The sequence below is a fragment of the Crinia signifera genome, chromosome 6, assembly GCF_055691185.1.
Source record: "Crinia signifera chromosome 6, ASM5569118v1, whole genome shotgun sequence".
Taxonomy (NCBI): Eukaryota; Metazoa; Chordata; class Amphibia; order Anura; family Myobatrachidae; genus Crinia; species Crinia signifera.
Window position 1 is genome coordinate 228,282,785 of NC_139222.1, and position 27,482 is coordinate 228,310,266.

Here is a 27,482-nt window from a genome sequence, read left to right on the forward strand (position 1 = left end):
GGTGATGGCAATCATACATTAAGAGGGAAGTCCTCCAAATGGCTTGTGGTGGGAAGTATGAAAGCATGGTGAATTAATGCTAGGTACACACTTGGGAAGCCTATCTGAAGACTGGTAAGTGCATACACACTTGCCACTGTGTTGGTCATTTACATGTGTCCTTCCATTTGAGATGTCAGTCACCAGCGGTCGGTAATGGCCGACAAATCACAGCCGTATGCACTGATATATAATAATAATAATGATATTTGGTACTTATGAGTTATCTGGGCGCCCGATTTTTTGATTGTATGCCTTAAGTTAAGGCATACAATCAGATGCGATGCGATATCGCATCGCATCGCATGCGACCATCGGATGCGATGACCCGATTTTTCCATAGGAATCAATGTTAAAATGGACTGAGTCCATTTTAACATGGAATTCAATGGGAAAAAGGGGTCCTTTTCATACCCCTACTATCCAAGTGGGCATGGAGTTGGATATAAACCTGTGGCGAGCGTAGCGAGCCACCGAGCCCGAAGCGTGGCGAGCGGACGGTATTCTGTGTCCCCACGCGGGGCTCGCCACGCTTCGGGCTCGGTGGCTCGCTACGCTCGCCACAGGTTTATATCCAACTCCATGCCCACTTGGATAGTAGGGGTATGAAAAGGACCCCTTTTTCCCATTGAATTCCATGTTAAAATGGACTCAGTCCATTTTAACATTGATTCCTATGGAAAAATCGGGTCATCGCATCCGATGGTCGCATGCGATGCGATGCGATGTGCCCGATCCGACCCGATTTAGAAATCGGGCGCCCAGATAACTCACAAGTACCTGATATTTATATAGCACTTTTCTCCCAATAGGACTCAAAGTGCTTTACCATTGTCTTTACAGCTCAAAATCCCCCAAAAATATCTATAGATACATCAGCTGGGCTGAATGGCTTACGTGATATGTCTGTGAACATTGTCATTCACAAGGTGCGTACACACGTACAGATTTTCTGTCGGATCTATCTGGTGGGAACAAAAACCTGGAAATGTATGGGAGCATATGACAATCAAAAATTTCCACCCAAATGCAGGAAAACAGAAAAAGAAATATATATGCTTTGATAAATTTGTTCTATATCAGAACGATTAAACAATTTGTCTGACTGATCACTGTCTGTTTTCAAGTGTTTGGGAACAATTTTTTTGATTGTCAGTTGCTCCCCCTACATTTCCCACCAGATAGATCAGACAGAAAATCTGTACATGTGTACGCACCAACAGACATATAGTAAGCAGCCGAGGGGCCCGCAATATAATGGCCGTTCAATATATAAATATTTGTTTTTTTTATATATATATATATATATCACACACACACACACACACACACACACACACACACACACACACACACACACACACACACACACACACACACACACACACACACACACACATATATATTCTATTGGTGAGTTTTTCTCAGGGTTCTTTAATTAACAGGCCACAAGTGTCTGGCAGTGTATTAGCAGGTGTTTCATTGCCTAGTTAAATCGCCACACATAATTTTGTACAGACTTTATGGGGGAATTTAATTCACTGCAGGATTCACCTCAGGGTTTAGCTTCCGAGTTACTGCAAGCACCCAGAGCTATTCAATGATATCCTCTGTATCCTGAGATTACAGTATGTCCCTCCTTATTTGTATCAAAAGTTGGGAGGTATGAGATAATACTGCATATGATATTACACTGACATCGGCGTAAGTAAGCGATCCAGAGGTATATTTCTATAGCGTGATCTGTACAGTTTATTTTCTTTATTTACTTTTACTCCTCTTTCCAACAATACTCATGTTACAGATAAGGAATTTGCTTCCTGTGCAAACTGTAACTATGTACTGCAGGAAGGGTTCGCATGTAACTCAGGTGTTACTGGGGAGTACACCCATCCCAAGATCTTCACCCAATAGAGAATGCAAGATATCCTTTACATTACAGTAACTTGTTCATGTAGAACAAGAAATTCAGGATGGCAATTATCATATTATGACATCATATATTAATGCAATAGAAACCCTAATTCTAGGTTGACCTTCAGGAATATATCACGTCCCAGTGACCATCTCCAATAATCTAGACAACCAGAATGGGGCAGAAATATTGCAATTCCAGTACGTTTTCTGCAATCTGCGCATGTGCCGGCAGTGCCTTGCGTGCTAGCGTCTGTCACATCAGAGGGGGAGAAGCGAGGGTATACATCGTTAGGTCGACATGAGCATTGGGTCGACACAAGCATTGAGTCGACATGGGCAAAGTCGACAGTCAAAAGATCGACATGGGTTTTTCACTTTTTTTTTTTGCCGACAGGCAGTATTTCATGCCCTACCAACCACTAGGGCATGGAGGAAGCCTTAAATAGTATGGCGAGTGCAGCGAGCCATGCGAGGGGACACAGAGCACCAATACGGTGTCTGTGTCGACATTAGGGACAAAAATGTGAAAAACCCATGTTGACCATTTGACTGTCGACCTTGCCCATATTGACCTTCAGTGTACGACCCAATGCATGTTGACCTTCGTTGTGTTGACCCTTAGGGCAAATATTTCACATTCCCCATCTGAGGATGCGGGTATGAGGAGATAAAATCAACCCAGTCTATACAATAATTGCATACATCGCAGTGATGTACAGCACCAATCACCGCCATGAAGGGACAAAGCCTGCAAGAAGGCTCTGTCCATGTGAATCTTCTCCGCAGCCTTCTTACCACGGCTACAATTATTGCATTGATATAAATAGCAAAAACCATGTGGCTGCCCAAAATATTTAGCATTGCTGGAAAAATAAAATGACTGCATCCAAATGGATATATATATATATATTTCCTGCCAAAATCTCACTGTGTGTACACCCCTTTAGAATAAATTCCCTTCATTGGATGGGTCAATAAATCTTGTCCTAAGAATATTCACAAAAAATGTATAAAGTATATGAACTTTCTGGATCTATAAATCATTTTAATAAAGTTAAAACATTTCGTATTTTTAATAATAAGATATAATTACATGATATCGGCAATTACTCATTGTTTGTTTTTTTTCCCTCCAAAATAACATTAATGAGTTAATCATTATAATTATTCACTAAAGCTGGACCCTGCCATTACCGCTCGATTCATGAGGAAATGTATACTTTGGTTCACAAGTTGTGCACAAACGAGTGTCAACCTTGATACAGATAATGCATCTGCCCCTAAGGAAGTAACAAAGTAACTTTTAGTGACTTGATCCCGATTGCTTTGATCCAATGTATGTAATATCATATACAGTATTGCACCGTGTCATGTTACACCGCCGGCTAAAGCTGCAGTGTTGGTCCCCATCCAATGCAAGGCGTAGACTAATATAACTCTATTAGTGATCCCGTCAGAAAATAACCTAGATATGAACTTTCCCATTTTAGAACCGGCACTACTACATTATGCAGGATAATGTTGTATGAAATGGGTAAACTGGAAAAACCAGTCTCCATGTTAGTCAGCAGGTTACATAGGGTGAGGCATTTTACCTCCGCTGTAAATGCATTGATCTCTATTCCAAGTTCGGAATGTTAATAATGTCTATAAAATACTGTGATTAAAATGGAAATGTTCTTTTCTGTTCTAGTGCTAAATCTAAAGCGAGAATGAAATGTTGCTCTTTGGATTCTCCTTAATACTTTATTACAAGTTACTAGGCTAGATAATTTACATTTTTAATTAAAGTGTAAAAGCCTTTCTCCTTTCTAGTGGCAGGTCCCCTGTTCTTTCTACAAAACCATTTTCATTTAATGAGAATTTTAGATTTTTCTTTTGAACGTCCATGTAGCATACCTTCCAGCATGACCCATTCCAGGAGGAACAAACTGCTCGGCTCCTGGACTGTCCTCCATAATTGATTGCCGTCACTTGTTTTGATAAGATGAATTAATAAGAAAGGTGCTTCATCACCGCTGATGGCAATCATAACTTAAGAGGGAAGTCCAGGTGAGCAGAGCATTCTGTCCCTCCTGGAGAGGGTCATGTTGGGGGGGGGGGGGGGGGGGTATGATTTAGCCCGGGCCCGAGCCACTGTAGTGATCTCTGTTTTGAACTTAGCAGTGCTATACTGTATGTATGACTTGTTTACTTCCACAATTGGACAAAGATTAGCTCCGCCCACCTGTGATGTGGGTGTGCACAGTGACAAGGAGAAAAATGTGGAGCAAAGTGTTCAAATGCATCACTTTACCCTCCTTATAGTATTTCCCTTTGTACAGAGTGTGCCATCCTCAGTTTAGAGTCTAGGTTCTGAGGATATACTTGCTTGAATCCAGATGGATAAATCAAATTGACTGATATACTATTTTAGTTACCTGCACCGTAAGCATAGATATACTTAAAACCTGAATTCTCTTGAGAGCTTCAACAACAATCCTATTTGTCTCCCAGCCACTGCTGACCCTTTTGCACGACTTCCTATACAAGCAGGGAGGGCCGGTGACAGGGGAGTCAAGGGGGACATATGTGATGGGCCCCGGTGATCTGAAGGGCCCCAGAGTCTGGCCGGGGCCCATCTGTAAGCTGTTACCCACGCGGACATCTACAGTGCACTGCAGTCGATGCGTGATGCCCCGCCCCCACCCCGTGTCTGTGTGCTGGCTGTGTGTGCAGCCGAATGCCGCCGGGTCTCTCCGGCTGCTGTGTCAGTGTGTGTGTGGAGTCTGACTCCGGACTGGAGAGGAGACTATTCTCAGACTTTCCCTGAGGAGAATCACTTAGAACTCCACTCCGTGCCTCAGGCACTTCAACTATACAAGGACCCAATAACCAGCTTGTTACGAATACCTGCTTATGAAAAGTTGTCTGAAGTCATTCTTGTTATTCGCAAACCCCTGATGAAGTCCCAGGAAGGGAAGGGATGAAACGCATTGGGTTTTCTCATTTTGCTATGTTTCCAAGTTTCAGAAATTATTCAATGAACTTCATCACAATCTGGAAAACCTGCTACCATTGTTTGAAATAAGAGACTTTGTAATAAACTTTAGTAATTTATGGACTTTTGATATGCTTTGAATAAACAATTTAAGGCTATATTGGTCTTAGTGTAAAGATCAACACAAGGGGTGCCATCTTACAACCGTACTCCAGTTTTTCCCTATCCCCCTTGGTGCACACCTACATCTTCACATACCTAAAAATCCTATTTTCTTTCAAGTACGTATGATAATGACCCAACATCTATGAGGGTTTTTCAAAATTCTTTGTTGGGGGGGGGGGAAAAAATGATGATTACCTTTTTAGGTATCACTATCTCTCACACTACACACCAACATAGATTTTTTATGTGATAATAAAGGTCCACATATACTCAGCGATTTTGAGCTCAAAGTAGCTCACTTTGTGGTGTCTTGAGCTACTTTTAACTCAAAATCCCCCATTGTGTATGTACTGCAGATGAGCGCTGATGCACGCTCCATGGCGGCATCATGGCCGCCGCTGTCTGTTGGGCTTTTTACCAGCCGAGTGAACCACTTTCCATACAAGGCTATTTTTCAGCAGGAACTCAATTCCTGAACCTCTAATTAAATATGACATCATGTACTTTCCATAAGATAAGTTTTTTTTATTTTAAAGTCACCTGTGAGTGCCTTTGTTTCTAAATACAATATACTGTATACATCTCTCTTTCTCTATCTATTTTATTTAATTGATCCACCCCCAGACTCGGGAGTTCCTGGCCCTATTTTTCCAGAAAAATAGTACTGGTCTTGTACTATGGAAAGTGGGATGGGAGAAAATTGATCCGTGTGTATGCACTAAGCAATTTTCTGACCAGGGATTTTTCACCTAATCACTCCTCATACGCGCTGGGCAAATAATGGCCAGTGTGTATGAGGCGTTAAAGGGATTGACCTGTTTGTATTAGCTGTACAATGTGGATGCTTGTAGGGCATATACTATTAGTATAGGACAGAGCAAGCTGAGAGATTACATGCTGGGCACAGCAGCCAGTAGTTCTTTATAGGGCAAGAACTGCTCAACTTCACAAAGATAAATGATGACCCATTATGGCCAAATGTAGGTCATCCAATCTGGAGTACTACAGTGGCGATACCATAAGGCACGAAGATTAAACTGGCTCTCATTAGGATCACCGCAGGGCAGACCGGCCACAGTTACTAGTGCTACACAGGTTGAGTTTATTAGGGCCTATATCAATTAATATTTGTGGGGTATTCCCTGAATCACTAAGTATGCCATAATGTACTTGCAGTGAAAACTCAGCTGATGTCCCTATTTCCAATCACAGAAAAAACAGCCTACATTGAGACCTATGGCAACTAATTTTTATTTTTTTCTTAGCTTGGGCCTGGTAGTTGATGTCATGTCCAGTATTATATATAGCAATAGCAAAGGTGCCACCAGTCTCCACCTGTGTGGTGAGCAGATCACATAAGAAGTCAAGTGCTCACACTTCTAACACCCTGCAGTCACTTGGCCTCGGAGGTGGAAACATTGACCTCAAATTTGGACTCCTTAGACAAAATATGTACATATACAAAAATGACTAGCACTGACCTATCCTAGATACTGTAGTTATTAGGCCTGGAGTATGCCAGGTAAAAGACCTGGGTCTAGATTCTCTAAGCTTCAAAAGTGATAAACAGCCACCCAATCAGCTACTACCTACCATGTCACAGACTGTGTTTGAAAAATATCAGGTAGGAGCTGATTGGCTGCTTATTTATCACTCTCCATTTTATTACTTTTAAAGCTTATAGAATCTGACCCATGGGGCAAAATGTAATAGGGTGAGATTTTTTTTTTTTGCACAAAAAACGTCAGAAATCCCAGGTTCACCAAGAATTGCACATGTAGTAGCGTGTAAATGTGCAAACATTACAAGTAATAGTGTGCGATTTTTCAAATTGCACAGAAACCTTACCAAAAACAGTAGACCAGGTCCAGGTTGGCGAGTTTGACAGAAGAACCATGATCATATCAGTGAGATCTGTGCATGGTTCTGTCAAAAGTAAAAATATCCACATCATTGAGGAAGTCCTTGTTCCCCAAATACGTGTGTGTGTGGGGGGGGGGGGGGTAGTAGTGATACAGGGGACTATAAATCTGGGGGTCCCCAATATTTTGTTATGCCACAACCAGGGGACACATTTATGCAAGGTCCCCTGGTGGCAGTATGATTACCTTGGCTGGTCAGCCCTGGACGGGATACCCTCAAATAAAAATGGTGTCTATATCCTGGCCACCAAATTCCCAACAGCTGGGATGTTACCCGCATCCCCACCAATCAGTATATGAACACCTTGCAATAATTTATGCGGTACAGTCCCTATATTGTACTGTATGTCCCAAATAAATGATTCTTCCTATCCTGTGTGGTAGTTATTGAGCAACTTTGCCTTCACCTGTGTATTGTGTGACTGCTACTTCCAGGATGTGACTAATAACTTTCCTGCAATGCCACATGTATGTCTGACGCTCAGTGGCAGCATTAATACTTTGTATAGGAGAGCCAGTGTTGTAACTTGCTCTAGATCTGTCATAGAATTGAGTAATACAACACTTATGGGTTGGGCGTCTTCAGCAATCCTTCACATCAGGATGTTTCACACTTCCAGTTAGGTATCGATGTACTGTGCAAGGATCTTTCTTAATATTTCTACTTTTCTTATCTGATTTCTACACTTCAGAGCTGGTGACCGGGAAGCTCTACATATCTGCTCCTTATCAGACTCATCCGGACATCTGCTGCAGTCATGGGAATCCTCTACTCTGAGGTATGTGTGCTGGGAACACTGACACCTGCTAAGTGCACCTCGCTTTATGGCTATATAGCAACTTAATGTAATCTTAAGCAAGTAGTAACGACATTGGCATAGACATAGTGTAATGACTTCAGTTGTAATAATGCAGGCAAACTGCACAAGGTTGCTGTGAGTATATAATGGTTTGCCTTAGCATTTACATAGGTAAACATCTGAAACTAGTAAACACATAGTATGCATAATATGTTATTGAAATAAGGTGCTTTACTGTCCTAAAAATACAAGGTAATGCACGATTTATAGCCGGGTTGCCTACTTTCGTGCTGCCAGTTCTTTGAGACAGGAGGGCAGGGCCGCTGATGGAGTGGGGAAAGGGGTGGAGCTATTACAATATGACACATGGGGGCGTGACCAGTGCGAACGCGTCCTCGTGGTCACGCCCCCACCACCATGCATTGCGGGCATTGCACAGCAGGGGGCGGGGCTTCAATGACGGGAATGTGTCATTTGGTCCCACCGACCCCGCTGACAGGACGGGTGCGGGAGACTGGCAGAAATCCGGGAGGCTTACCCCCCCCCCCTTTCTGGGATGCCCCTATTTCCAGAACCCTCCCGGACATTCCGAAAGGGTAGGCAACCCTGATTTATAGGGTGAGAGATTTTAGGAGAGTTTTCCCAAATTTTTTTTTTTTAAAGCGGCAATCATTTACACTGCAAAACCAGGTTGCGTTTTGCCATGTTAAAAGTGATGCTCTGCCTCTGCTTAAATAGCACCCTGCTGAGGGGCCGTTCAGCTTCTCCCACCCGCGGCCAGCCCCTCAGCTCCCCCCACCGGCGCTGCTCAGACTGGATGGCTGCACCGGCAGCTCAGGCACGGTCGTGTCATGAAGCTACATCGCCATGACGTCAATATGCAATTGACGCGCTGCGCCGCACAGTGGCGCTCAGTATGCACAGGCTGCACAAAATCAGCCCATAAGGCCATCGGCCCCTGCTAGCATTTGCCAGATGGCCAGTCCAGCCCTGCTACAAAAGGTGGAAGAATTTGTAACCTGTTCAGTGGGTCCTGGTGACGTCACTGAATTAGATAGTGTACCAATATTGTTCAGAGTGTTTGCCCACCCATGACCGGTATCAATATCTTTTTCAGTATATTGGCCATGGTGCAGCTGGACTACTGTGTATACGGGGCTTAAGTTGTTACCTTGTGGTATATTACTCATATAGCTATATTACTACTTTCAATTTTTCTCTACATGGCTGTATCTATACACGTTGATAAAAGACGGTTTTCTACCAATCAACATGCGATCTGCCAGCGATCAATAAAAATTAGCTGGATGTTATCGCAGGATGGCCTCGCGCATGTGTACTATGGACCATATACATGCACAGTCTATTGACCACTGCCCCCCCCCCCCAGATAAACACAGTAAAGTACAGTACAGAGCCTTGCCAGGCTTATCTGGTTGCAGAACATAGGAACAACCTTATGCCAATGCCAAATGTTTTCAATCTGGATTGCCTCAGGGATGGGAGTAGAGGTAAAAATGCATCTCTGGCTCCCAGCAGCAAATGTCTGCCACAAATCTGGCCTGTCCTTCTTTTTTTCTTGTCACTTTTTTTGTGACAAAATCTTGCTCAGGACTTTCTATATTTTGTTTCATTTCTGGCACAGCTGCTTGTTTGGCCATTAGCAGTGCTTAACGTTGTTCCTAAAAGTAGGTCAGTAATAAAGAGCAGAAATTATTGTGCTTTAGGCACCTAATTTAGTAGAACATTACTTTGGTCCTATTAATCCACTTAATTCAAATATATTGAAACCAGTGGTTCTTAAACTCGGTACTCAGGGCCCCACACAGTTCAGTTTTTCACCCAGCAGGTGGATTCATTACTCACTGACATTTTAAAATATCCACAGGTGGAACTAATTATTTTACTTGATTCTATGTTGAGACCTGGAAAACCTGCACTGTGTGGGGTGCTGAGGACCGAGTTTGAGACCCAGTGATTTTAAACGTATGAAATAAATGAATCCAAATAAGTCTTTCGGTGGAAGAACTAGGACCCATGGGAGCCACAGCCTTAGTCATGCAATGTGTTGGGATATGTGTGTTGGACATTTGTCTGTAAATAATATGGAGGATATCCAATTAGCCCTGATTTGATATCATTGATATCCTGGCACGGCAATGAGTGCTGGCATCGGGTGATAAAAATGCCTAATTTGGGGCTACTTGGCTAGCTCCCAGCAAAAAAAAAATTACCCACAGTCAATGACCACAGGTAATTGGATACCGGCCTAAGGGCCTGATTCAGGGTGGTAACTGTTTTGTGGGAGTGGTCCAGAAAATGCAGGGATGTTCAGACCACTTGGTGGGAGGGCCGTGGTGGCTGCTTGATGGCACACAAGGCCACTGTGACCTGAAACATGGATGGCCTGCATCTGGCTTCACCACTAGGCTGTGCAGCCAGCTGCCAGACATATTGATAAAGAGGTTTCATCCCCGAAACACTGATCAGAGACTTGCTGTCTGCAAACATGTGCAAATCCTCTATTTCACGATTTTTGCACTTCACCACATCCGCACAAGCCTCTGTGCACACGCGCAACCAGTTAAACTGCAGTCGCATTCAAGAAAATCCATCCACAGTCAAATAGGGGTGAAGCATCATTGGGAGGGCAGCAAAGCAGCCGCTGTGACCAAAAACATGGCAGCTAGTGCCTGCCATCACAGCAGGGCAGCGTTGGCAGGGCGGATGCGAGCGTTTCGCGATTAATCAAAGCATTCACATTTTTTATGAGATTACAAAACTTTGCAATGGTATCATTGGGAGGGAACTGGCATGTGGGTACGGCCTTGCCTTGTGCTGGGCAGCCCCTGCATGTAGTGGAAGGAGTTGTAGTTTTGCAATTTTGCTAAATTGGGCCCATTGACCCTTATGTAATGACCTGCGAGTGCAGTATTTACACCATAGATTTAAAGTGACAATATTTAACATGCTTTTAACTTTTTTAAATTCTTGACCCCTCCCATTTAGTGTCATCATATTGGTGCCTACAACTGGCGCAGGCTATTACATATGGATCAATATCTCCTATCTCTGTGCCACATACCGTATATCAGAACTAAGCCAGCCACAGAACCTGTGTAAACCATATCTGTCCCGGATCAGAATATATATGTATGTATGTATGTGTGTATGTATGTATGTGTGTATGTATGTGTGTGTGTATGTGTGTGTGTGTGTGTGTGTGTATGTGTATGTATGTATGTATATATATATTGCTGTGTAAACCCTTTTATTGTAGACAGTGTGTGTTGTGCGCATTTTAGTTCTAACAAGTCTACTGTATATTTGTATGATCCATTGAGAAGTTTAGCCCTCTACTATATAATTAAAGTGTTATCTATAGTATGTGTCTAGTTTTTTAGGTGTGTTCATATTTCAAGTTAAAGCAACTATTGTATTCATTCCATTCAACTGGAGCTGCACATACCAGCAGATGATGACGTAGGCAGAGTTCACAATCAACTGCAGCCAACTAAAGCAGCATTAGAATATTAACATCAGCAAGTTGCAGTAGATCCTTGATTTATATAAGCATAAAGGGGCATACACACATGGGGCGATTTCAGACCCTTTTCTAAGCGCTCTAACTAGATCACTTGGAAAAGGAGCAAGTGTGTGTGTGCCCTGCAATGATGCAGATGAGCAGTCCCGCAGCTTTCTTGATCGTGGGGCTTTGCCGTTTAAATTCACACACATACCCCCTCCCGCCCCTTGCTTCAATAGTGGTGAGTGCTTACCTCTGAATCCCCATGGGCGGCTTCACTGTTCCAAGCAGTCTGTTGCCACAGAATGCTGTCCCAACTTTTGTCCTAGCCAGCTCTGCTTCCCTTTCACTAATGCATTACTGGGAGGAGGCATGCATCCCTCCCAACTGTGAGGTGGCTGCAAGAGGGACATTTTGTGTCCAAAAATTAGGGGGCTTGGCCTCACAGCTAAGGGGCATAGCTTCTTAGAGTTCTGCGATTGTGAGCCATGCCCCCATTTTCTTCATCGTGAGGGCATGCTTGGCATTATGTGAGATACTGTTCCTCTCTCCTGTGGAAGAGGGACGTGGGCATAAGAATAGTGTACAGCATGCACCCATGGATCTGGCCTATTGGATTTCAGCATGTCCATGCCCATACCTCCAAAATCGGTACAGTTAGGAGGTATGGGCATGACCATTCTAAAACGGATGGGCCAGATCCATGGGGGCACCACCACCAAACCTACCAGCAGGCAGGGGTGAACTGATGTAGCTCAGGCACAGCAGACTCCCAAGACCCATGGAGCCTAGAACACAGCAGCATGTGCCAGTAATTATTACCCGCTCCCTATCTTGGCACCTCATGTATCTCAGTAAAGCCGCCCTCACAGCACAGTGAACTTATATCCTTGGCTGTATAATATGCATTATTGGCCAGCTGGCACTATGCCTATGGAGGGCGATCTTGATCTCCTTCTCTTGCTACCTCTGTCCATGTCTGGAAACTCTCACTGTTCCCCTAGATGCAGTAACAATATACTAAAGAGAAGGATCATCACAAAAAACCCTCTAAAATAACGTAAAACTAGAACACCGCACTTTTAATGGCTTAATCCCAATGCTCGGGAATTTTTTGTGTTTGTTTTAATCCTGCATAGGGCCCAGGCAACATAAATTTGAATCTTACCTTACCTACCTATTTTCCTATTATTAGCCAATTTGCCAAGCGGCATATGAAAATGATCTAGATGACATCCAGCTGCTCCTGAAAGAAGATAGCAGCGTTCTGAATGTTAAGGACCATTTTGGAGGGGACACGCCACTGATCTGTGCCTGCAGGAAAGGCAATATTAAAGTAGCTAGCTTCTTGCTGTCTATGAAAGCTGATGTAAACCTCCGAAATAATGTAAGTGAAAATGTATATTATTTCTGTCTACTTTGAAATAGTCTTACCGGTATATGCTTTATTGCTAATATTATATTATGGACGGTATTCAATGTTTGCCACTATTTCCGACTGTGCTATTCCATGCTGCTATTTGTGGATTTCGATAAAACCGATCCGACTTTAAAACAAGTCAGTTCTGTTTTGTCGGAAACGGCTTTGGATTGTCTCAGTCTTTCTCAACAATCCACATCCGTTTTCACCGACAGGCCCGCTTTTCGCCACTCGTCAGGTGGTACATTGAATTCCACCGGTCGAGTTGCAGACGAGCTGACCGAAAACCGTACGGGATTCACAACTGTCGGGATGTTCCATTAGTGGGAATCCCACATTGAATACCCCCATGTGTCCAGTAACCGTACATTTGCTGCCTCCTTTGTTTCTTTTATTTAGCTGTACACGTGATTACCAGAAGAAGGTAAATCCCATTTATAAAAGAGGTTACCCAGTATTGTACAGCTCTGTACATATTATTTGGTTACTTATTACCAGTTATTTATATAGGGCACACATATTCTGCAGCCAGGGCCAGATTAACAATGGGGCGGATGGGGCTGAAGCTACAGGCAGTGGCGTAACTAGATACATGTGGGCCCCATAGCAAAAGCTTGTAAGGGACCCTTATTTATCACCTAATGCTGAAAAATATATACAGCGCATGTAATTTTGACAGGCAAAATGGGCCCCTCTCAGCTCTGGGCCCCATAGCAGCTGCACCCCCTGCACCAATGGTAGTTACGCCCTTGGCTACAGGCCTCCACATAAAATTAGGCCCATCCTCATGACAGCATGAAGATCACCAGACCGACACCAGCTGGCCACATGGTGGGCCATAAACCATAACTATTAAAACTGCATTTCTATTTTCCACAGACTTAAGCAAGTTTTGTATAGTAAGTTTTATATAATTAGGGAGACACTGGAGCTTATAATGTATGGTTTCTACATGGCGTTGGCCTCACTTCCCCTGCTTCTCATAATAGGCCTGGGCACATTTTCAGCTCCATGGCCAAGAGGCCCTTAATCTGGATCTGTCCACGTTGCTTTACAGAGAATATTTGATCATTGAAATCCATCCCAGTGGTGTTTACAATCTATATTCCCTAACACATATGTACACACATTCACGCTAGTACCCATCACGTAAGAAAAGCCACACTGCTAGGGCCATGGTGGGAATTGCATCAAAGTAGTAGTAGTTTTATTTATAAGGTGCCACAAAGTGTCCGCAGCGCCGTACATAGCAAACAAATTACAAGGTAACGTACAGGGTGTGTTGATAAAATACAGCCTAAATAGGGGTAGAACTAAAATCAGCATCAGTTCTGAAGTAGGTGTCGAAATTGTCGAGGAGACTGAAGATGAAGTAGAGGAAGGGAAGAACAGGGCAGGAGCGCTGGTGAGGTAAAGAGGTAGGGTTAGGAAGGAGGGCCCTACTCATAAGAGTTAACAGACTAAAAGGAGGTGGGTGGACGAACGAAAACAGTAGGATAAATAGGAACGGATGGAGGGGTAGGTTAGGCAGGATAGGAGGAGCGAAAGAGGTTCGGAGGAGGAAGGATAGGCTAGTCGGAAGAAGTGGGTTTTGAGGGAGCGCTTTAAGGAGTTAAGGGAATCAGCCTGATGGGTGGCGGGAGGTTGTTCCAGTGCAGGGGGGCAGCGCCTTGGACACGGGAGTGAGAGGAGGTGATTAGGTGAGAGGTCAGTCGGCGGCGGAGCGAAGAGGATGGGAGGGATAGAGATCAGTGAAGAGAGGTAAGGAGCGGTGGAAGAGGAAAGAGCCTTGTAGGTGGTGGTGAGGAGTTTAAAGAGAACTCGGAAAGCAATGGGGAGCCAGTGAAGAGATAGACAGAGGGGGAGGCGGAGGTAGAGTGGCGGGAGAGGAAGATGAGCCTAACAGCGGCGTAAAGAGTGGATTGGCGAGGCGGGCAAGAGGTAGCCCGGAGAGAAGGATGTTGCAGTAGTCAAGGCGGGAGATGACAAGAGAGTGAGGTAGTAATACTAACTATAGCACTGTCCATGATTCTACTGAGTAGTAAACTGGGTGTCCATCCCAAAAATTGCTCTTACCAGACTGTAGGTGGTGCTGCAATGTCAGCTTCTGGTAGCTAGGGCGCTGATCTATAGTGGGCAGTACCTTGACTATCTCATTTACTGATAAAATACATTATTAAGGACCATGTAGAGTAGACTATTGCGAGTCAATCAGAATAAGGTCCAGTGGCTTGACACTTTATCAACAGGTAAAGGCCACAATCAAATCTTCATTCTTCCATCTAAGAAACCTAGCCAGAATCAAGCACTTAATTCCCCCAGAAGATCTGCCTGCAGTCATACATGCATTTGCATCATCATGCCTAGACTACTGCAACGCTCTCTACCTTGGTCTCCCAGCAAAGAATTGTACCTCTTGCAGATGGTACAAAACACAGCCGTCAGGCTATTAACCAGCCAGCCCCGCTCCAGCCACATTACACCCATTCTTTACTCCCTTGACTGGCTGTCTGTAAGATGGGGAACTGCTTTTAAGATTGACTGACCTTTAAAGCCCTTCATGACCAGAGCCCAAGGTACTTGAAGCAGCTTCTGATCCTTACTGCCCTCTTCATTACTGCGATAGTCTGATGGACTATTAACTGTAGCTAGAATCTGCCTGAACTCATCTGGGTATACAGCTTTTGGCTTTGTGGCTCTGACTCTATCGAACTCCCTTCCCTGCACAGTGCGAGAAGCCCCCACTGTAGAATCCTTCAAAAATAGACTCAAGACTTTCCTGTCCTCTCAAGCATTTCACTAATATCCACTTAAGCTTGTTTTGTGTGCTGTAAATGTAAAGCACTTTGAGTCCTATTGGGAGAAAAGTGCTATATAAATATTATTGTTTTTATTATTGTTATGTTGTTGTACAAAACCTTTTCTAACCTGCAGCACCACTGCTTGCTACAATCTCTGGTGGTAACGTTAGGGTTAACTGCAACTCAAATATAACAAGAAGTACATTAAATGATAAATGAAGGTGACATGCTGACCGTGTAATAAAAAACATTCTCTCTGGTTACAGAAGGAGAGGACATGTTTGCACTATGCAGTAAGGAAAAGGTTCACATTCCTCGACTACCTGCTAATTGTTCTTTTGATGCCAGTTATGCTTATTGGATATGTTATCATGGTGAGTGCAAATCAGACACCGATAATGGGATATACTTCTACAGCCAGTGTGCAGTTACACTACTCGCCTTCGAAGCGTGAGGAAGGGCACACCTCTTTAAGGCCCTTATTCTGATCGGTGCGGATATATCCGCGTGCGTTCGGCCCGCCGATGTTTTGTGTCTGCGCATGTGCAGAGGCGTCTCTGCGCATGTGCGAGCGGGGCGTACGGCCAAATCCCGCATGATATGTGAACACTCCGAACAGGGGGTGGAGAGGGGCTTAAAGGGCTATTTGGGCGCATTACCATATGCATACGCCCCGCGTTTCATGGGAGTTCCCATGAAAACGCTGGGCGTACGTATGGTAATGCGGCCGTGACGCACGTGTAGGGGGCGGACATATCACATCGCCGGATGTCAGCTGCCCGCCCAGATCCCTGCTTTTGCACGAAAAAATGTCCGTGTGGTCTGAGGTTGCGGGTGCTGGTGGAGCACACGGTCCTGCATTCGATGGTCTGCGACCATCGAATGATGGGGGAGGTTCCCTTAGATGGAGGAGGCGTATTACGTGAAAAATACACGTGCGGTCCGTTCGGACAGCTTCTTACCGCATACGGAGGGAGTTGGCGATCCGTATGGAAGGCGGGGTTTTGCACGCACGGTCCTGGCCGCATAATCGGCTCCGGCCGCACCGATCAGAATAAGGGCCTAACTTCTTAAAGGATTTAATAATATACGTTGTGTCTTCCATATCTGAAAAACCAATATCCTAAAAACTCCAAAATCCCAAATCTTTGGAGCATGACTGAAATGGTTTAATGTACACTAACATAACATTATTTAATTACCTTGATACTATTGGGGGAACTGCAATAGCCACAGTATTGTCCTTTACAGCAGGTTCAATGAAACAGTGAGGCTATTCAATTAGTCCCGAATAAGTCCTGAAGGCACCCTGCAAGCTGTAGTTATTGACTTTTTTTATTTTTGCTTGAAAATAAATTTACATTAAATATCCTCTTTTCGGGTGCCACAACCGATAGGTTTAGGAGCTTATCTCAGATTGTATGGGTTAATGCTCATTAACACAATAATTTTCCAGGTGCAAAAAAGGTGCTCTAATGGCATAGCCCCTGGCATTAAAGTCTGAGGTTACCACCCTTTTTCACATGCGGTAAATTACAGGGCCTAATTGAATTCCCCCTTATGTTTTATAAGGTGTAAAGTATTTGATGCATAAATGCGTTTTGTGTTTAGACTTGGGTCCCATCTCCAACTATGGTATGCAAATATTCTAAAATACGCAAAATCCAAAATACTTCTGGCTCCAGTCATTTTGGGGAAATCGTCATTAGGTCAACCCTATTAACGTCGACTTGCATTGGGTCGACCACTGAAGGTACCTGAAATAGGTTGACATGGCTACAGTCGACCAGGTTGGAATGGTGACCCAAGCATAAGGTCAACAGTCAAACGGTTGACATAAGTTTTTCACGTTTTTTTTTGCCAACAAGCAGTATTTCATGCCCTATCATCCACTATGGCGTGGAGGGACAATAGAATAGCGTGCCAAGCGCAGTGAGGCACCATACCCGAAGCATGGCAAGCACAGCGTTACATTTTGATGGTATCCATGTTGACTATGTTGACATCCGGGTGAAAAACCATGTCGACCTTTTAACTGTTGACCTAATGCTTGTGCTGACCTTCAAACCCTGTCGACCTTAGCCATATCGGCCTATTTCAGGTGTCGACCTAAGGCCTGACCTAAATTGGGTCGACTTAATGGGGCAGATGTATTAAGCCTGGTGAAGAGATAAAGTGGAAGGAGATAATGCACCAGCCAATCAGATCCCAACTGTCATATTTCAAACACAGCTGATTGGCTGGTGCGTTATCTCTTCCATGTTATCTCCACTTTATCTCCAGTTTATCTCTTCTCCAGGCTTAATACATCTGCCCCATTGACCCATACCTGTCATTTTGGATATTGGAGACTCAACCTGTAGTAATTTTCAAGTGTCCCTAATTAAGTATGTACAAAGTTGGAAACAAAGCCTTGTAACTTCCATATGGAATTTCCTATCTATACAATCTCCATACATATATATATATATATATATATATATATATATATATATATATATATATATATATATACCCTACATTATGTAATCGATTGCTGCTTCTAGAGAAAATTATTAGTCATATTTTCTTATTTAAAATCCTCTAAAATAATTCCTAATAATTGGCAGTCTTGTCAAAGGGGTAGCGCACTGAGTCCTGTAACTTTTACATTAACATAAGGCTTTTTATCTACTGAACACCTAGACTGGGTCTACAAACTAAGGGCCTTATTCTAGTTCACTCTTTCTGACAAAATCCTTCTTAGATGGGCAAAACCATGTGCACTGCAGGTGGGGCAGATGTTACTTGTGCAGAGAGAATTAGATTTGGGTGGGTTTTTACTTCAACGTGAGATCTATTTTGCAGTGTAAATATAAAGCAGTCAGTATTTACCCTGCACAGAAACAAAATGACTCACCCAAATCTAATTCTCTCTGCACATTTTACATCTGCCCCCCTGCAGTGCACATGGTTTTGTCCATCTAAGAAGGATTTAGGGGTTTATTCTAGTTCATTCTTTCTGACAAAATCCTTCTTAGATGGACAAAACCATGTGCACTGCAGGGGGCAGATGTAACATGTGCAGAGAGAATTAGATTTGGGTGAGTTATTTTGTTTCTGTGCAGGGAAAATACTGACTGCATGATTTTACACTTCAATATAGATCTCACTTTGAAGAAAAACCCCACCCAAATCTAATTCTCTCTGCACAAGTTACATCTGCCCCACCCGCAGTGCACATGGTTTTGTCCATCTAAGAAGGATTTTGTCAGAAAGAATGGACTAGAATAACCCCCTTAGTCAGAAAGAGTGAACTAGAATAAGGCCCTAAATGCCATGTTAATTTCCACTAAATTTTAATACAGATTTCTAATTGAATAGCAAAAGTGATGGCCGCAAGTTTTTTGTGTATGTTGAACAATTTTAAAGTCAACTCGCAAGTTATTTCTTCCCATTCTAAGGGACAAACGGATAACGGTTATCCATCCTTGATAGTGTAATATAAAAATAAATATTATAATAAGTGATTCAGGCTTTGACAACTTTTTCACTCACCTCTTTTGTGTATCGCTTACTGTATGTACAGGTTTCTAAGAGTAAACAGAATGAGCGATTGATCAAACTATTACTGGCCTCCAATGTCGATGTCAATGCTGCGGATTCTGTAAGTGACATATTGACGTATCAATTACTATATTATATTCAGTTATCTTTATACAATGTGCGTTTCCGGTTCCCAATGCCAGCTCCTTTTTATTGATTGTAATTTACATTCTGTATAGTGTCCCGAGTGTTGCATGCACTTAACCATAGATTCAAAAATTTAAAAAAAAGTGTGTTCTGAGCAGCATTTGAAAACCGCTTGTATTTTGCTTAAGTGCGTAATGAATACATTATGTTTTTATATTGTTCCATCTTAGTATATGAAGAAAGAAATTGGCTCACTAAATTTGCCTACAGCCTCACATTGTACAAGCTGATACATCATTTAAAAAAAAAAAAAATATATACAGTAGTCTTTGGAAGGAATCCTATAAAAGCAATTCCGGCACTACTCTCTTCAATAGTCGAGGATCTATATAGGATCATGTCCTATATGTTAAACTAGCTGAGGTACATGCTGTTGCACGTGTTTCGTTGTGCAATTAGCAATACGTGAACGTTATCCTTCTCTTTTTTTTTTATAGTTTTTATTGAAATTATCAATCAAAAACAACAAAAAAGGGGAAACAAAAAGCAAAGACAGATAAAGGGGAAGCCAGATATTGAATATTTACATACTGTAGAAAACAAATAAAAAGCAACACAATTGATACAGTATGGTAGCAAACCATACATGATACAATGCATATGTTAATGAACAAATAGTCGAAACAAAACACACATGATCAAACTGTAAGGCTAGAATTCAGAAAATGTAGGATGGAGAGATCTAAATTGAGAATTGTCAGCTGAGGACTGATGCTGTTTCTCTCTGTACTGACTCCATCTAATCTACTTCATAGGAATGGATGCTGAAGAGTACACACAGTTTGTAGATTCAAACAGGTAGTGCTTTATGTATCTAATTTTCAATAACCTGTTTAGTCGGTATAACAAAAGACTGAGCAATAGTGGCCTTTGTGGTCACATTCTATCTCCAATAGACAGTAGTAGTGAAACAGGGAAACCAGCGGCTCAGCAGGAACATCTACTAATAATAAAACAGTATTAATCAGGAGAGACACTTCAGTCCAGTCCAAAGCGGATGGAGCAAAGAACAGGACCAAAACACATGGAAAATGTTTTCAATATAACCACAATTCCTCCAAAAATATTGGGATACATGAGACAATATTTTGTGTAAACGATCAGGGGTAAGATAGGTTTTTTTGGGTTCATTTATAAAACATTTCCTGAGTGACCAATACATTTTGAAACCGGAGAAGGCAGTGGAGTCCCACACTTCCTATAAAAGGGAAATATTGCGATCTTTCTCCCATTTAAGCTGTGCGGGTAGTTTGCCGTTCTTGGTTTCCAATAGGAGGTAATTCCTCTTCTCACAGAGGGAGAGCATAGACAAGACATTAAGCTTCAGGGATGACCACTTTGTCGTATGTCTAGGCATGTTACTATGCAACCAGTGTCGGAGCTGTAAATATTTGTAGAAATCCTGTTTTGGTATATTGTGTTGTGCTTTAAGAACCAAAGAGGGGCCAGACTGTTCTCTAGAACTTCTTTGAGAGAAGAGAGGCCATGTTTTTCCCAAGAATTAATGTTGTGAAACTACATGTTCCAACACGCATTGCCACATTTTTTCCTATCCGAGCATGCCTAAACTGTCAGGGCATGCTAGGACATGTAGTTCCACAACATCTGGAGGGCCACTGTTTTGAAGACCCGTGTTTTATTATAATTTCATATATATGTGGAAAAAATCTAATTAATTCTATTATAGAAGAGTCTGGGAAATAATCTCGGAATAGTGCAGAAGAGGTACGTTAATTTCGGCAATCATACCATTTCGCCTGCAGCCAGGAGACCTTGTGTAGCAAGCAATTTTAGTCAGTTTCAAAAGCCTTCAACATGGTTACATTCCAGTAAAATATTGCCCCTTGATAAATGAATGGCTAAGTATTTAAGGGAACTGGCCTACCAAGCATATTTATATTTTTATTTGAAAGATTTGACTACAATCTCAGATATACAGTATGTAAAGGGAAGGCCTCCGTTTTAGAAGTGTTCAGCTTATAATCGGGACCTCTGGAATACCTATCATGTATTGAGTGACGTAATGGGAGGGAAATCTGGGGTTTTAATAAGCAGGCTAATCTTGTGGAGAATACCCCAATTACTGGGCCATGTATTGTATCCACATTCCACCTAAAAAAAATAGAGGTGATAAATGGCACCCTTGACGAGTATCATTAGAAATACTAAATCTCAAGGAGACGCAGCCATTAAAAAACCTTTAGCATATGGGGAAGAATAAAGGGCAGAAATTGAAGCAAACCTCCTTCCACTAAAGCCAAAACAGTCAAGAGCAGCCCACAGATAAGCCCAGTGAAGTCTGTCAAAAGCATTCTCTGCATCTAGAGACATAACCAACAAGGGTTCTGACCGGGAACCACAGAACGCCAGAACACCTAGAACCAGGGGCGTAACTATAGCACCGCAGCCCCCGCCACCGCGGGGGGGCGCTGTGCATGTGGGGGCGCCGGGGGCTGCGGTGCTATAGTTAAACCCCCCTCAATCCCCCGCAGACTTACCTATCGCGCTGGTCCCGGCGGCTCCGTTCTTCTGCTGAGGACCACCACAAAATGGCCGCCACCATATAGCACACAGTTCTCTGAAACTGTCTGCTGTATGGGGGCGGCCATTTTCTGGTGGTCCTCAGCAGAAGAACGGAGCCGCCGGGACCAGCGCGATAGGTAAGTCTGCGGGGGATTGAGGGGGGTTTGCATGGGCGACGGGGTAGGGGTGCTCGGCGGGGCGGCGACGGGGGGGGCGCCCAAAACGTAGCTACGCCACTGCCTAGAACTCTATTGGTATTATTTGGGGCCTGCCGACCAGGGATGAACCCTACTTCAGATTTGATTACAGAAGGCAAAAAGGGGTTCAAGCGTGAATAAAGCATCTTAGCATAAATTTTAACATCCGTGTTCAGCAAAGCAATGGGGCAGCAATTTTGTACTGAAGTAGGCACCTTGCCTGGTTTGTTAAAAGTGACTATTTGGGCCTCTAACAATCCTTCTTTTGTTATAAGCTTCCAAAAGACCCAAAATGTGGCTGCCTAGTGTCATCTGAAGTTCTTATCCAAATCCATCCAGCGGAAGGCCCTAAACATGCTCCCCATGCCTATAGTGTGCCCTGAATATAGCTCTCTGTGGTTAGCTCCCGGATCTCGCCACGTTTTTTTCTTACACCCCATGTCCTCTACCCTCTTTTTGTTATGCAACTTGCCATATCTTGCTTACCTGACCCACTTTGTTTAGTGGCTGGACCCCAATGGGGTCTGGATTAGGGGTCTTAGTGCCCGGGAACCTAATCTAGACCCACTCAAGCCACCTTGCATTGGTTTCATTCAAATCGGTCCAACAGTGTCGGTTTCAGTAGTTGGGCTCGATGGCAAAGGGGAAAAGTCTAACAAAGTATAGATGGTATTGTGCAGGTAAGCAGTCTGATATATTGGATGTACTACAATGTGGCACCTCTGCTGGGTAAAATGCAGCAGGCATATTGATGTTCACAACGTATTCAGTTGGATTCAGTATGAAATCCCGGCGGTCGGGATCCCGGCGTTCAAAATCCCGACCGCCGAAATCACGACAAGGGGGCGACGTGGATCGCCCCCCCTTGCGGGCTTGCTGCGCTCGCCACGCAGCGGGCCCGGTGCCTCGCTACGCTTGGCACGCTAATTTATTCTCCCTCCAGGGGAGTTGTGGACACCCACGGAGGGAGAAAGTGTCGGGATTCTGAACACCGGGATCCCGACCGCCGGGATTTTAACTGCATCCATTTCAGTAATTATGTTTAATATTCAGAATGTCAACATCAAAGTGACAACAAAGTTGTTATGGTGACATGCTGACCTAGGTAATATTAGCATGGTCGTTAAGTCCATAGTACAGTTGTGTGCAAGTGTTGTGGCTTTAATAATAGAAAACCTCTATCTCAATATCCTGACATGCAAGGTGTCGCCATAACATCCATAATAATAGTCTGGTGTCGACAGTCTGACTGTCCGCATAACAAACACCCACTCACTGTTCTTTTGAGCGCAGTGCCTCAACATTTCAGAAAAGCAGAAAGATTATTTCTTTACCTGTTCTATATAGCTGAATCCGCTGCATTCATCCCAGTCGCCCGGAGGCATGGTGGAGTTAAAATATGTAAAACCAATATGGGACCTTATTCTGGTCATCACAACGCTGCTAATTTCGCAGCATTGCGTGTGGACTAAACGCCACTTGCAGGGATGGCTGCCCCCTCACATGCCGCGATTCCCTGCATGGCTGTTAATGGATGATTTACATAATCAGCCATTCACAGCCATGGGTGCGGGGGAGATCTGAGACACCAGATGGCAGTGTTTCGGGATACATGGACACTATGTATCCCGACACTTTTTGTATGTGGATGTGTCGGTGGCCCTTTAGGGCTTGAAGCCCAGAGGACGGTGTCTCCATTGCCCCTTGGAGTTACACCACTGAGCTGAATGCATGATAATTGTAATTCTAATGCAACAAGAAAATAGATTGTTGAATTTCTGTATTTAATGTGTGGTTTCAGATTTACATTAAAGCACACTTTGAGGTGGAGAGTATTGTTATTGGTACTGTACCATAATAGGGTCTCAGCCTTGTATAACATCAGCTCACAAATGCATTATCCAGCTAATAGTGATTTACTGGTTGTAGTGATCTCATATGCCGAAAGGAACACATTAAGCAGCGGTGTATGGTTCAGTTTCATTGTGCGTTAAGTCCATTAAATGAGATGTTGATCTAGTAATTGAACACAATCCACTCCTCAGAGGACATGTAAAAGGTTTTATTCCAAGTTCAGCCTGAAGAGTGCATTAAATCTCTGAGGGCATCATGTTCAACATCTGTGAAGTCAGTCTCATGTGTAGGAGGGGGCCTCTGACCGTGCTCTCTCCTGATAGGCTGCCAACAGCATGGGCTGACAAGCAGCTCATCAAATTAGTCAGTTACCAATCCCTGAATGTGGTTGTCACATTCTAAACGTCTGGTAGGTTTAAATCTGATTGGATCCAGCAGGGAGAAATATTATACTGCCCAATATGTAATCATTTTACATCACATTGCAGTGTACTGCATCATTGTACTCATACTGGGCTCTTTTGGTTTTTACATGTGTGACCAGTGGTATAACAAGTGGGTTACATGCTCATTTCCAGGAGTAAACATACATACATTGCCAGGAGCTTAAATCTATATATAATCTGTAACTCCGGGTAGCGATGTACGCTACCCAGTAGGAACTCTAGCATCTGTTACCTCCAAGGCAGCGGACATTTTTGGAGGGACATTTTCAGCGGATTCAATACAGATGGCCATACCTATTGGAATCTGCAGAGACCAAGCCACCGCTTGGGCTGCGATGCCATTGTTACACCAGTGTGTGTGTGTCCTTATTGCTCACAGACCAAGCCCATTTGCAATGATGCAATCAGATTGTATTATAGCAAATTTGGCAGCATTACACAAGAAGAATTGTGTATTAGCAATTTGGTTGTTACTTCCAAGAAAAGATGTTTCAGCAGATGCTATTGGCTCTAACCTGCATATGGCAAATGATGGGTTTGTGTGTATGTATGTATTTATCTATCTGTGAGTCTCAGAAACACTGCCATCTGCTGGCAGCGAGTCAAACTAATTGCTCAAACACAGAAGGTAGCAGACTAGCTTTCGAAGCTTTTGCTTCGAGCGGGCTCACTAGTGACTTTATATCCTTTTGATTTCCCCAGGCTCTTAGCATGTCCATAAAACACTGACAAATGCCATATTGACGACAGTGTGTTTTAATATGGAACACAAGTCCCAAGTGCAACCACTGGGAACCCCTGCACCAGCCAATCACAGTAACCCAGCTGAGGCAGTTATGCCAGTAGCACTATTTTGTTTGCAATTGTACATGAATACTTTCACTGCAGAAAGTATTGATCATGTAGTAATACTTTTTGTATTTAAGTATTATATTTTTGGGGGGATATCACTGTTAGGGAACTGTTTGTCTGCTTTTTTTATTTTATTATGTATTATTGGCATCACTTCATTTTTATACAGTGTCTACTGGACTAATAATAGCACCAATATTGATGCTTATAGTTAAAACCCATTTGCTGCAATTTCAGTGCCCTAATTGTTTATTTTGACCAAAATAACGTGTGTAACGTATAAGAAATTCCCACATTGCATTGCTGTTTTATTCCAAAGATCCCAACCCCTAACCCTTTTTATGTTCCAGAGTGGAAACACCGCCCTACATTATGCCTGTAAGATGAAGAGCCAGGCTGTTATACCGATTCTGCTGGCAGCTAATGCTGATCCCTACATAAAGAATAAGGTGAGCATACGAGAGTCAATGTTGTTCTAATGGCAAGTAACTGATATAGGGTCTGATTCGGACCTGCTCGCTAGGCTGTGTATATTCGCTGCCTAGCAAACAGGTAAACGCTGCCAGGGCCGATTCGGCGGCGCAGTCCGTTGCTGGATGCTTGCCATCTAAATGATTATTCCACTGTTCGTAAAGAAAAGTCAGCCTGGACTGACTTTTCTAGCATACGCTTCCCAAAGAATTCTGGGTGTCCATTGACATCATATGGCATCAGCCACCCACCCCAAGCAGGCATGGGTACATCCGTTCACAGGGGTACGCCCAGCGTCTCAATGAGCATGCCCAATGCTGGGGTTCCCTCTTCTTCCGCCCCATGGCCGCCCCCTTCCCGCCAACTATGTGAAACTCGATGAAGGCGTTCGCTCTAGGGGTTTGCACATGCGCAATCCCCAAACATCGGCTGGGGTAGCAAATTTGGGTCATACTGAGTGAATCTGAATCGCACCCCATAGTACAGGAGCTTCAGAAAAGCAAATGTGAATAGAGGGTTATGTGTTATTCACATACACATCAAATCCATTGCTGAAATACACGTACAGTATATAAAATAAAACGATTGGTTTGGAACACTGTATGTGGTTTTATAGCAGACTTCTATTTTTTTCTTTCATTTCTTCACAGGAGGGGGAGAGCTCATTTGATATCACAAGGAAATTAAAGTCCCAAAAAATCTTGCAGGTGATGCAGAAGTCCTCCTAATTGTGGGGGAGACCAGGACCCATTACAAGCTGAAGGCCAGCTGATAAGTGTAGTACTGGGGGAGTGGTTACAGTACTTGCCATCAGATGTATGTATTTCTGAATGTTCCCTCACTGTAGAGTTTTTGTAGAATAATCCGGGCCGATTAGGCAGCTGCCTAGGGCACCCGGATCGAAAGGGTGCCACGAGTCTGCCTATCAGAAAATTGGGGATTTCTCTGAGAGAGACCTTTTTTGTACTTGAAGCAGACAGGACATAATGCCGTTTGCACACATTCACCTGAGGGGTTGGGAAGTGGGAATTGGTGTTGCTGGTGGTGTTTTGGTAGGCTGAAGTTTTTTCCGAGAAAGCTTCCACTAGCTCTGAGAATAATTACATATACAGGGGGATTTTGTTAGCTGTCACAATGAAGTATTACATACAGTACATTGCAGGTAATTAAGACTAGGAAGAAAGTTTAGCACATACTGTAGATCTTGTTTTGTTTTAGTTGGTTTTATGGTGCTGGTGATGACCTGTGGCTTGGGTATCCATACTCAGGCTTGGCAACAGGGGGGAGTCAAAGTGGACAGCTGTAATGGGCCCCGCCTCTATGAAGGTCCCGTGAGCATGGCTGCTGCAGAAGTGATGTTGTACTCCGTATTGTGTTCCCTCAGCCGACTGTTCTGTGCCCCTGGTCCCTTGACAGTCTGCTCTGCGCTCCCAGCCGCCTACTCTCTGGGAACCGGCCGCTCCACCCTCTTCTGTCACAGTGCCCTCACTAGTGGGTCATACCCACAAACGCCCCTGCCGACTGCCCCACCTGCACTGCCTCCACCGACGCTGACTGCCCCATGGCACTTCTCTCCAACCCTTCTGGCTCCCGGCGGCCATTTCAAATGCGGTGCCGGGCAATCAAAGCTCATGTACTGGCAGCCGCAGTGATTGGCTGCAAGCTCCAATTGGTTCACCAGCCGGCGCCATATCTGAAAGGGCCGCCATAGGGGTGGGAGAAGTCTGTGCTCCGCTCTTCTCCCTTCACAGTGAACAGCAGAAGCAGCGGTGGAGCCCAGCCAGTGCGGTGTGTAAGCATTACAAGTGATTTTGGGCCAGATTCTCTAAACTTCAAA

The 27,482-nt window shown here is 43.7% G+C and overlaps 1 protein-coding gene across 2 annotated transcripts; it reads left to right on the plus strand.

Annotated features, from left to right (window-relative positions):
- On the plus strand, positions 1 to 27,482 carry ANKRD22 (ankyrin repeat domain 22). 2 transcript variants are annotated; one of them, XM_083149052.1, is made up of 8 exons: positions 61 to 114; positions 883 to 968; positions 7,716 to 7,802; positions 12,545 to 12,736; positions 15,837 to 15,944; positions 19,139 to 19,216; positions 25,525 to 25,623; positions 26,296 to 27,482. In XM_083149052.1, exons 3-8 carry the CDS (start codon positions 7,782 to 7,784, stop codon positions 26,371 to 26,373), a joined length of 576 nt encoding a protein of 191 aa, XP_083005178.1. In that variant the 5' UTR covers positions 61 to 114; positions 883 to 968; positions 7,716 to 7,781; the 3' UTR covers positions 26,374 to 27,482. The 2 variants fall into 2 exon arrangements, with proteins under 2 accessions (XP_083005179.1, XP_083005178.1); XM_083149053.1 differs by lacking the exon at positions 883 to 968 and having other exon boundaries at positions 1 to 114.

Coding starts and splice junctions, on each gene's coding strand:
- ANKRD22 (XM_083149053.1), top strand. CDS start 7,782: ATGGGAATCCTCTACTCTGAG. Junction 12,737..15,836: donor ATGTAAACCTCCGAAATAAT/GTAAGTGAAAAT, acceptor CTCTGGTTACAG/AAGGAGAGGACATGTTTGCA. Junction 15,945..19,138: donor TTATTGGATATGTTATCATG/GTGAGTGCAAAT, acceptor CTGTATGTACAG/GTTTCTAAGAGTAAACAGAA.